Here is a 12,500-nt window from a genome sequence, read left to right as displayed (position 1 = left end):
ACAATAGAAAGTTCTGGTGTCTGCTGTCTAGGAGAATCCCCAAATAAGCCAATCATATACATGTATCTGTACAAAATAACCACGCTAGCTTGCTCTATAAATGGCATAAGAGATATATTGTCACAGGACTTAAATGAATGATGCTACTGAAATGTCATGCAGGATTTAGAGGTGAAAATATTTCACTGATGTTACAGATAACCCTAAATTCATACATGTACCTCTTGTTTGAAAGCCCTGGAATCCTCACCTGGTGAAAGAAAAAAGATTATGATAGGCAATGAATGTACTACTTCTCTCAAAAAGGAAAACCCTTGGTAACCACAATAATTTATTGCACACAGAAATCTGAAGGGGAGCAAGGTGTCTTTCTTCCTATGTATTCTAAACCATGCAATTAAGTCTGAATTGTTAAACTATCAATACAGACCCCTGAACAACATACTGTACCACAACGAACTAAACTTAAAAAATACATAATGACATTAGCTAAGTGTTACATTGTATGATTTGCGCTAGTACAGTAGAACTTCCGTTTGGGCACCAAAATGAAGTCGCAAAGGACCTGGCGACGAATTAGTCTATTTATATAAAAAAACGTAACGTATTTAAATATTCGCCTTGCATGCAATCAACCGATCGACACACCGACAATGTAAAGAGCCGTGTTATGAAGTATGGATTGCCCAACAGAATTGTAAGTAGAATTTCGCTGCGAATATTTCAGTCTTTAAAGTGTAATTTCATATTTAAAACACAAATCTTTTACTTGCTTTGCAGTTTGACTGTTGCCGATGACATTACCTGTTGGCAACGAGTACAGAAATAAAACGCCGGGTTATCTATACATCGACTGTAGCCTTCAAATTTAAGTAACACTTCACTACGTAAGCGTGAATCATTGTAGTTCAGTATTTTGATCTGTAAAGTGTATTTTGGCGATTGTATCAAGTTGGTGGGAGGCGCGGTGGCCTCATGGTTAGAGTACTCGACTCCGGATTGGGTGGTCTGGGTTTGGATCTTGGCTGGGGACATTGTGTTGTGTTCTTGGGCAAGACACTTTACTCTCACAGTGCCTCTCTCCACCCAGGTGTATAAATAAGTACCAGTGAAAATGCTGGGGGGTAACCCTGCGATGGACTAGCATCCCATCCAGGGGGGAGTAGAAATACTCCTAGTCGCTTCATGCTACGGAAACTAGAGACAAGCGCCGGCCTGATGGGCCTTTCTAGGCTCATAACAGAGACTTTATCAAGTTGGTAGAGTTAAATTATATTATTATTATGATGACCGCCCTATCGTAATGTTCTTACTTCAATCTTTCCTTGGACAGGAAGAAGATAAACAACAATGGCCTCATAAACTTTATCTCCACCATCTGGATGCCCAATGAAAGCCTATAAAAGAAAAAATTGAATTTACTTTTTTGCGCGATTCCAACAGTACCGGTGTATCAAGCCAGCTTTAAGATCATACTGTGTTGTTACAATGTACATTGTATAACCTTGCAATGTATGATATGAACAAATCCTTTACAGATCAAATTACAAACTGTTGGTTGACGTCTGCCAACCAATCAAAATTATGTACATGTACATTTAAATATTTGAAGCATTAATTTCAAGTACACACCCAAATGCAGAAATACAATGTAATAGACACAGTTTTCATACTGCAGGTAAATCACTCTGGCTAGTACCATGATATACTGTATTTCTTTCACTACACTTACAAAGCACTTGTCCCCAGGTTGGTACTGAATGCTGGCTGCGTAATTCCAATCTTGCTGTTCTTGACCTACAGTACATACAAATTAAAAACTCTGTAGAGTGACTGTGCATCATCAAAAAAACACTTCCAGAGAAATACGACAGATTTGCCACGTCACAAATCTTTACAACAAGTACTAAATAGCTAATTACATGAAAATACTGCACAAGAAAGAGAACGTCACTGGCTGACTGGAATAACTAGTGAGCAAAAAAGTACAGGCAAAAGTACAAAATGTACGAAAAGTACAAATGTATTGTAGTTTTATTGGATACAAGGCGCACTCAATTATATGACGCACGATTAACTTTCAAACTTGATGGGATTTATGTCACAAACTGAAAATCTCATCAATTGAAAATACTCAGTTATAAGAGGGATCTCAAACAGAGGAATTTGGTTCACCTCATTGCTACAGCAGTTTGCAAAATTAGTGACACACTCCCGTTAAAAAACAGCTTTTCTAGCTTCCAATACCCGCCGTATCTACAATTTCAACCTTTCCCACTCCCCCCCTCCCTGTCCCCCTCTCAATGTTGACTGTTTAAGTTTTCAGCAATTTTTCGTATATCTAGCAACATTGATACAATGTACGCGTACATGTACATTCTGTAAGGGGCCGAGGTAGGCTGCAGTGTTGGAGATAATAGGTAAATTAATACAGTGTTCGCGCTGGATTTTTTCTCTAAAATTCCAGGAGTATACAAGGAGTTTTCAAGAGCCAAAAACTGAGTTTTCAAGGAGTCTTTATAAGAAGATTTCTATGCCATACATGTACATAGTGTTTCAGTGTTTTCTTTGCTGAAAACACCTACCTTGATATTCCTTACCACATCCTGAAAGTTAATACCCTGGGCACCAGAGGTTTTTCTCGCGTGCGTCGGGAATTTTCGGTGTCGGCCAAAGGCCGACACAGCTTCGGCCGTAGGCCGAAGCCGCGAGAAAAACCTCTGGCACGGAGCGGTGCTTTTTACCGTCCCCGTTGACCTTTGAGCTTTTTTATCGGATTACATTTATGCCAATCACATGGACGTCTCACGTGGACCGGCACGTGAAGAAATGTCAGAAATTCGATTAGGGCATTCAACGGGCAAACAACAATCACAATTGCACTTTTCGGATAGTCGCAGTATCCCATTTGGTTAAGACGTAAACAAAGACCCGGAATAAGCTGAAACAACAACGAATGAAGGGGTAGTTTCTAAAGAAACTGTGGTGCTGCGTCGGTGGGGAAGTAGTATACAAAAATTTGGTTTATCAACGGAGTTGATAATGTAAATTGACCACCGTACAGAGATTCTAAAAGCTGACGTTTCGAGCGTTAGCCCTTCGTCAGAGCGAATGGATTCGCTCTGACGAAGGGCTAACGCTCGAAACGTCAGCTTTTAGAATCTCTGTACGGTGGTCAATTTACATTATCAACTCCGTTGATAAACCAAATTTTTGAAACAACAACGATTTACCGGAACCGGTTGGCAAGACAGCAAGAACGTCCTTGCGTTGAATAAAATTAAATACCCCACTTGTTTGCACATCACTTAACTTCTCTACACCGTCAAAACTTTCTAGTACATTGCTTATACTTTCCTTCAGTGCCTTCCCCAAACTTTCACAAACCGCCATCACAACACTTCTGGCAGTACGCTTACGTGATGTCAACAATATTCTTTCACGTGCTGGTCTATTCTTGTCGACCAATTGTAGCGTCTGTCCCTCAGGTGGTCGTTCGGAGCCAATCAGCCGTCCTGTCCAAAATCTGGACCAACTGATCTAACTGAGCTAACGATTGGTTCGACGCTATCAAAGGAATAGCGCTCTGGTCCAGAGGCTTTTCGCGCGGGTCACTATAAAGACTTGACTGAAAACCGGAAACCGCGCTAGAAAAGTCTCTGGCACCCAGGGTAGAAAGTTAAGTGCACCCATGGTCATTTTAATTTTAGGTTTTAATGTTTCCCTAATAGTCAATTTTGGGCTCAGATTTTTGAAATGTCTCTTTTAACGTAGCATGATGCAATCTCAACAATTTTCACCCAAGCAAAATCAAGGAGTTTTCAAGCAGTTTTCCACAAAATCATTATTTTTTTTTAAAGGGCTTTTCAAGCACCCTTGAAGTCCAAAATTAAATTCCAGGGCTTTTCAAGGACTTAAAGGAGTTGCACGAACCCTGTTAATAATGCTCCAAGAAGGTGTAGTGTCTCCACTAATTTTGCAACTTGTCGTAGTTATGTTGTCCCAACTGAAGATTGTAGCGTAAGTCAAGAACAATGGCAGAAGGAAAATCAACTAGAATTTCAAGAAAAACCTTTAAATCCTGCTGTTCTTAGTACTTTCCTGCAGGTGCCTTTGTTGTACAATGCTAAGAATCAAAAGCCATCATGACAAACGGTGGTGTGAGGCCACCAATCTGGAATTGCACTAAGGGGAGGACTGGGACGAGTGGCAGCAAAGGATTGAAAAACCATCCCTGCGCGAGTTTTGCTGCATGAAGATACTCAGCTATAAGACGCACCTTGAGTTTGGATCACACTTGGGGCCAACAAGCAATTTCTTTGAGAAAAAAATGCTGCGCCGTTTAACCGAAAAAATACAGTGTATTGTATGTCTTACATCACATGACTTTACTTGTCAATGGATGTCAGTACAGCCATGAAAGAGTTAATTAACTAACCATTCTTAGACTCTTCCCAAACTTCTAATTCAATGTTGCGGTACAATTCACCGTCGAGCGATCTCTTGGCTTGCCATCCATGCTTCTGATCCAAACTGGGTTTGAAGGAGGCTTCATCCTTCAAGTCCTCTTGCTCATGTCCTCTGTGCTGCCGTGCCGATTTTGCTGAAAAACATTTAGGAATAACATATAGATTTAGCCAAGCCTAAAAGCAGAGCTCCTGGGTTATTTATTTTTCAAATAAGTTAACATGACTTGAGACTATTGAAACCCAGTACCTGGTCAGTGGTCGACTTAAAAAAAAGATGACCTCAATGCTCTAAACTTGAGCCTACAATGTGGTCATGTGATACTGGTCAGCAGATACATATACCTTGTTTTGGCAGGTGTTAATTGACCATAACGTGGATGTCCAATATCAAAGGTGTATGCTGTAAATGGCCGCCATGTTGTGCATATTGATTATTAGTATCACCCAACTAGTGGACTAATGCAAATCCTGCAATTTGATTGGCTATGCTACTAGGGGACTATTAGTAATAGTCCTCGAGTAGCGAAAACTGTGATGCTTTCTTTCGTTTTATTCCCATATAAATATTTCTTCAACTTGCATTTGCCAACTTTATTACTGCCTTTTCTGTCCGACTAGTTGGGTGATGATAAAGCAATTAGACCCTTCGGCCTCAAGGGCCACAGGTCTAATTGTTAATTATTATCATTATTAATAATAATAATATTATTATCTGGATATTATTAAATTAATAATAATAATAATAATAATAATATTATTATTATTATTATTATTATTATAATAAATAAGATTTATAAAGCACCTTTTCCCTTTAGCCCAAAGGCACTAAATACAATAGTAAAAAGAAAATTGAAAATTAATAATAATAATTAAAAAGTGGAACCAGTGTTAAAATAAAATCAAATGTCAAAAGCTTTCTTAACCCATTGACTCCCAGGGGCTCCCCTGGTTTAGGCCGGTTTGGACGTCAATGGGTTAAATAGATGAGTTTATAAATATAGATGGGTTTAAATTAAATTATTTTTAAATTATAGGGCAACTTCGTGTGTATGTGCCCACAAGCAATACCACTAGCCATGCATGGTTACCATGAGAGAAGCAATTTATGGGTTTCTACCATTTCTCACATGTACAGCATGCCTATGTTGCTCTGCTTGGCGGCCCTTCGGGCTGCCGGAGCTGTGCTATAAAGAAATAAGTGACCTTAACCTCCATCAACCATTATTGAAAGGTTTACATTTAATTTCACCAACATGCAGTAGTAAAAGAGACCTCACCCACTGGTCGAAACTTGCTTGGATCTAACCGCCGTCAATGATCTGGCCAGTGCCAATTAAAATGCAGGCCTGCTTCATATTACATTAATTAACTTGCTTGCCATGACATGTGCTAAAAGGATCTTGTGAAGGTTGTGTCTAAAATTACTATGGCAAACACCCAACATGTTTAGTCAATTTTCACCCAAGGAAGAGGTCCCTCTTGCTAATAACCATTAATTTTGATCATCAAATTCACTGCAAAATATGCCATTTTCCAGATCAAAACTGTATGAGGCTCCATCAAATGACTTCTCATGAAAAAAAAAAGCAACAAACCTTCTTTCTTTAAGACTATGGTGTATGTTGCTTAAACTACAAACAGTACTGCATCATGCCTTCCTTTTTTGTTTTAGACAAACATGGAAACAGATAGCAGCCTTAATTTCTCAAATCCTTTGATACTCACACTCCTTTGCATGTAATTAAATCTAAAGAATGCTTTAAGTAAGGATCATATATCTGAGTAAAGATGGGTTAACAGTTTACACTAGAAAACGAAAAACCATCTGTTCAAAGGCCTCTTTAATTAATAATTTGTTCCTGTTTGGAAGTTGACAATATTCAAGCAACTCTTGTACATTGTATATTTTCCTCTACCCATCGACTTCTTGCTAATTGCTATTAAGGTACAAATTATCACCTTTACTAGATCGACTTCTAACTTCAGTCCAACCAGAGTTGTCTTCAGTGTCATCTTTGAGAGACTCATCTTCCATCAAACCGTTCTGATAATATGACATGTTATTCAAATCAGGTGGTGGGTTTCCCCTAGGACTCCTGGCCAAATTATCTTTCCTGTCCAGCTCAGAAAACACCTTTTGGTAAAGAATCTCATAGACCAATGCTGAAACAATAATCATGCAAAGCCAACATGAAAGTTCATAATAAACTGAATGTTAGAATGACACAGTATTATGACCATCTGCAAGGATACTATGAGAACACTATTTTGTGTAGGAGTCACATAATTCTCCAAACCCTGAAACCTAATAACACCCTGAATTCATGAAAGAGCAGGAAGTCCATGATAAAAATAAAAATTGATTTTTTTGGTCACAGTAGCACTTTAAATATTCTTGAATATTAATTACATTTGTGGCTGGACCCCCCAAAATTTTGCAATGGGCCCCCAAATTTTTCAAGAAGGGGTCCAGAGGACAATTGAACACAAAACTAAACAGTTACGTTACATGCACATGCATATTACACATGTATAGCGAAGTTTACAATGAAGATCAATGCTTATGTATCATTTTATCAAATTATTATGGTGACTCTGGCAGCCTCAGAAAAAATTTGAGCATTCCTTCAGAAGTCAAACCTAAGACCTTCCAATTACTAGTTCAGAGATGCTCTACTGCTGCACTGTAAGTTATAGGAGACTTAAGCCTGAGTCACCAATGATAAAAGGATTTCTTCAGGTTTCAATAACATTTGTTACTTACACTGACAAAGAGCAGCGTCTTTCTGGAACTGAAGGTTGTACACAGCATCATAATGGTTCCCATTGGAATAGCACAGCAAAATCTAATAATTTAAAGTAAATCACTTTTAAAACATTTTTCTCCCTTATGTACAGTACAAGGCATTAGTTTGTGTAACTCTTGTCAATTTCAATATGTAAGTGTCTTTTTGTTTGCTTTGTTGTGAGAGGTACTGTAGTAATATTGTCATACACTGTAGTGTAAATGGCCAGCTTAGAATACATATTATGCTAACTGCAGGCTACCATGGTCTTGTTTGTGCATTTGTATAATCATGATTTGTTTGTAAATACATGTAAAGTGAAGCAAGGTGAAGCAAACGAATCAAGGAGAGAGGCTTCAAAGTTCATGCATACTGTGCAAAAATTAATGGTGTAACCAACAGTATTTAGTTTCTTGCACATTAATTTTTAACAGTTTAAACTCTCCTGCTCAGTATTAACAAATCGACCTGAAAAAAAAAAAAACAGACTATAACCTAAAGTATGGCTCTCGAATTTGGTTGGTAAGATGTCTTTGTTACAATGTACATTACACAGAATGGAGGAAGTAGAACAATGTCTATGTAGTTCTAATAAGATATCTACTGACATGCTTTGGGAGAAGGGCCAATAATTTTAATAATTTATCATGGTACCGCTAGATGTACATTCTACAGTGTACAGTACCTTGTCTTTGAAGCTATTGTCTGTCACTTTCGTTGGGTCAGCATTGATCTCCTGGTACACAATAAAGTCTTTCCTTAAGGAATAAAGTAAAACAATCAATGTCATTTTTGAAACCAGAATGTCTTCTAAGCAACTTGCTGTAGCACTATCTGCAGCATGTGATTCTGTTGTTCCCTGCGGGAAAACCTGCTCCTAAAATAAATTTACTTAGGATAGAGTTGCCTCAAGGAATTAATGGACATAGAAGCTCCTTTACATGAGCTCCTGATGGAGATTTACAGAAAGTTTACATCTTTTGGTTGTCACCATTTTGACTCTTACAACGTTTTATTTAATGGGCGAGCAGTGAAATACAATCACTTTGAACTGAAGAACATTGGTTTTGATACAAATAAAGTCCCAACGCTGTGTCAGACTTACTTTTTAGTGTTTGTTTAATTTGATGAAATTCCTCAAATAAGCTCCGCATTATGGTGGGGCCACAGCGCTTATTTGCTTTTTTTTTGTACCAGTGTGGTGGTTATTCAAGGGCAGTGTTTGTTCGAGTAAATATGGTAAGTCAAAAGCACCAATAGAAAAGACTAACATTGCTATCAAAGGAGACCAGCTGGCAAAAGTGAAAAATAATGTCTTAAACAAGAATATCGTTATTTTTATCTTTTTTCCTGACAATACCAAGTCTTACACTTACAGGGGTACTGTAATGCAAACTGTTTTCACTGTTAAAAAATAAATGTGTTTGCAAATACTATTTTAATACAATTTTGGCCCAATCATTTTACATGTATGCTAAAATGTAACAGAAAAGGTCATCAAACAAAACTACATGTACCATTGTTTAGAATTTGGATGACAACTTAGACTGGATGTTGCAATGATTTCAACGTCATTGAAAAGGAAACTTAGATGTTGAATAGTTACATGCATGATTCTTTAACTCTCTTGAGGCTAATAGTGTCAACATTCTCTGGTAACTAAGTGGTGTCAAAATATTGTTCACACTGAGAGCTCTACATGTACATGAAAATTAATGCTGTCAACAAGGTTATCATTAAAATTTCACTTTTCTCTAAAGAGAGTGTTTACTTGTTACATTTGAACAAAACTCTTATTTGGCATCATTTCTTTTCAATTATAATTATTTATATATACAGTATGACAAATAACCAGTTCAAATTGGTTTAATAACTGATAATAGTTTACCAGAAATTTGCAGTTTTACTTAAGTGACTCAACAGTATGCAGATATTCGAAATACTGTAGTTGGAATAAAAATAAGTAAAACCATACAAAATTATAAATAGCAGTCGCTGTAGTACAAGCATATACATGTACATGTACACGTAGCAGTGAAGCTGTGAACAATAATAATTATTGTATTTAACTTACTTGTACATCAGCGATAAAGCACTAATTTCCACCTGGCCTGCCCATTCCTGCATTAAGAAGAAAGTGGACATAACTACAGAGTTCAAATTTAATTGATTACCAGTTGACCATAATGAACACAGTAATTCAATTTAAGTTGAAGATAACTTTCTCCATGGTGAACTCTGTTCTGCACACCTGGTGGTAATGCAGAGGCTGAGCTGTTAACAACAACGTCTGGCAAAAGAAGAGGTGAAGTGTTGCGTATGGCGCCCACGTTGTTTGCAGTTGTAGTAGTATTTGGTGTAAAACTGGCCATTTTGTTAGACATTCTATGTTTCTTTTCAACGGGATTGTGGCTGTAACTCGAAAATGGAATTGGGGTCTGCATTTTGCCTGCGATGCATTGCTAGGTCAGTAATTCAATTTAAGTTGAATTTAAGTTGAATTTAAGTTGAAAAGGTGCAATATCAGTCTGCCTCACTGTCAAGATGCAATTCCACACTGAATACCTTGTCTCGGTAGCCAATCAGATGGAGAGAATTATCTTTTCTAGGCAATTCCATTGTAAAATGACCACCATAAAGAATATGAAAGATGACATTTTGAGCATTAGCCCTTTGTGAGAGTGAATAGGGCAAACACTTGAAATGCCAGCTTTTAAATTTTACATGTACCATATCAACTGAATTGATAAACCCACTTCCGTGTTTCACTCCTTCACCAACGCAGCATCACAGTTTCTTTTAATTAGAAACTAAACCCCTTTATTCATAATAGGAAATTTAGTTTGTTATTTCAGGTATTTGCAACTTATGGCGAGGTTCTTGTCCACACTTTTAAAAGAGTAACTGAAGACACAAATTTCATTAATATACAGACAACATTAGAAAAAGGTTCATTAAAATCAACTGTCCAATGTGCCATCAAAGAAAAGTGGGAATGTAACAGGGCTGCAAGTGGTTTTTGTGTCTTAGCACATACATGTACAAGGAGTATCTCATTGTAGTGTTGGAGTGAGGCAGCATGTATGTGTAACAACAGACCCTTCTCCCACATGGTGGTAATGGATTTGAATGAGTTAAAATTGAACTGAATGAAAAACTGATAACAGAAATAGAAATAGCACCTTTACTTTAGTACCCTTGCAAAGTTTCAGCGTATTAGTTGTTATATCAGTTGAGGAAATGCAAGTTGAAATTTGACAAATTTACAGACGTTTTTATATGACTGGGAGTATATGCCATAGCCCCAAACATACACTACAAAGAACTGTAAATTTTTCATTTGTCAACTTACATTTTCTCAGCTGATATTACACCTGATACGGAAACTGCGCAGGGTTACTTACTAATAAGTAAAGGTGCTCTTTCTTTTTCGGGTATCATTTTTTAATTTTAACTTATTTGAATTTTGGGACACCATTTCGGAGAAGGGTCGATTTCTGAAGAGTTTGCTTGGGTTATGTTCCCTTCACCCTTTTTCCTCTTTTTGTGCTGACACAGAAGAATGGACACCTGGGTGACGGTGAATGAGGACTTGTGCGGGGTTGAAGAATCACCAGTCATGCCTAGGCATCATAATTAACATGCACATGAAGTTTTCTCCGGAACCAATTTTCAGGTATTTCAAAAGAAACCGTAAAAATGCCAGTGCTTTTTCTTACCTTTGGATTTTGAAGTCGGAACAAGTGATGATCAAATGGCCCTTCCAAAAACTATCAAAAATTAACAAAACAAGATTTATTGACCCCTTGACCACCCAAAAAATGGCTGTTTACCTTTCCCCGTCACACCCCTTTACCAAAAAGCAAAAGCAACAAGACGCTAGGAGTAGCCTACATTGTTCGAAAGATTTTTAACTGATTTCCTTTAAAGTTCACAATATTTCAGTTTTTTAATGTTACAATACAAGTACCATAAACGTCCATGTATAAGCCGCACATTTTTTCACAAAATTGAAGCCACAAATCAAAGGTGCGGCTTATCCATGGATACATCGGTTTTTGGAGTTTTAAAAAGCCTTATTAATATTCATACAACTTCTTAAGATCTCAGTAAAGAAACATAAAAGAAACTGAGAGCATGTTGCTGTTGTTCATTGACTTTTTAAGGAGTGGTGGCTCCTAAAGGAGCCGTTTGTGTCTTCCAGTGTTTATCGGCGAATCTTGCTCTCCAAGAGTTCTTTCAAGCGATTAATTTTCGCTTTACTCGAACAAGTAAACACCAACCTACAAGGAATCTCCATTCCTCCGCACAGCTGTTTGCAGTGACGTCTTTGGCCAGTCACTTCCACGCATATCTTTCCGCAACGTGCGATAAAATACCACAAAATGCGCGAGTACTCGCAAGGTAAATGGCCGACTGTATCGTTGTCCTTGACCACCTTCTCGGCAAATTTGTCGACTGCATTATCAAGCTCCTGTTCTGCATGAATTTTTCGCCTATTGCGGGTACATCTTTATAGACGTGGTCATGATACCCAGGCATCACATCCATGTTCAAAAAATTCATGCAACGTAGGCCCTGGCCCAGACTCCTCCCCACACTTAAAGCTTGGCTACTAAGCACTCGTTCGTTTTGTTTCAATATCGAAGGAATTTCAACTTTATGGTGAAACCTTGATTGTTTGTCCTTGTTGGTTTATAGCAATAGAACATTACTGGAACTTCAAACTTTATTGTATTACATTTTTTTCCAAAATCTGCACTTCTAAATTCGGGGTGCGGCTTATACATGGACTTTTACGGTATCTTGCTAAATATCCAGTTCAATTCTAAAGTTAAAGTCCACATTCCCAAACAAAGGGTTAAATGCAATTGTGGAAAAGTTGTTCACTTAACAGCATTGAGTTTCTACAATGGTTTTTAAAATATTTAACAAAAAGCCTTCATGACACAAAAATGTCATCTTACATGTATTTCCTACTTTAAAATGATCTTGATAAGGGCAAAGCAATCCTTGTTTCCAAAACAGTTCCATTATTTTTTTGTGTAGCAGGTGCAGTAAGTGAGAACTGCACTGATGATAAAGGTGTCATCGACAGTCAGTTTCTTTTTTTTTTTAAACACCTGCAGACACATTTTACTCAACCCCCAAAATATACCCTGACAGTTCTCCTCTTCTCTTGGGAACCCTACAGTGTGTATACGAGACCAAAAATTTAATTTGTGATTTACATCCCCACTCGGGT

General features: G+C 37.6%; 1 protein-coding gene across 1 annotated transcript in view; it reads right to left on the bottom strand.

Annotated features, from left to right (window-relative positions):
* Positions 1 to 12,500, bottom strand: part of LOC138017808 (uncharacterized) — a 35,633-nt gene that overhangs the window by 19,007 nt on the left and 4,126 nt on the right. Inside the window, exons 3-11 of the mRNA XM_068864778.1 lie at positions 10,975 to 11,025; positions 9,330 to 9,376; positions 7,941 to 8,013; positions 7,234 to 7,315; positions 6,429 to 6,632; positions 4,439 to 4,603; positions 1,733 to 1,797; positions 1,314 to 1,397; positions 222 to 250 (exon numbers count right to left, since the gene is read on the bottom strand). Of these exons, the coding sequence (XP_068720879.1) occupies positions 222 to 250; positions 1,314 to 1,397; positions 1,733 to 1,797; positions 4,439 to 4,603; positions 6,429 to 6,632; positions 7,234 to 7,315; positions 7,941 to 8,013; positions 9,330 to 9,376; positions 10,975 to 11,025 (800 nt within the window). The remainder of the gene's footprint in view (positions 1 to 221; positions 251 to 1,313; positions 1,398 to 1,732; positions 1,798 to 4,438; positions 4,604 to 6,428; positions 6,633 to 7,233; positions 7,316 to 7,940; positions 8,014 to 9,329; positions 9,377 to 10,974; positions 11,026 to 12,500) is intronic.

The sequence above is a fragment of the Montipora capricornis genome, chromosome 9 (genome assembly GCF_036669925.1).
Source record: "Montipora capricornis isolate CH-2021 chromosome 9, ASM3666992v2, whole genome shotgun sequence".
Classification (NCBI taxonomy): Eukaryota; Metazoa; Cnidaria; class Anthozoa; order Scleractinia; family Acroporidae; genus Montipora; species Montipora capricornis.
This window is presented reverse-complemented; position numbering and strand designations above follow the sequence as displayed.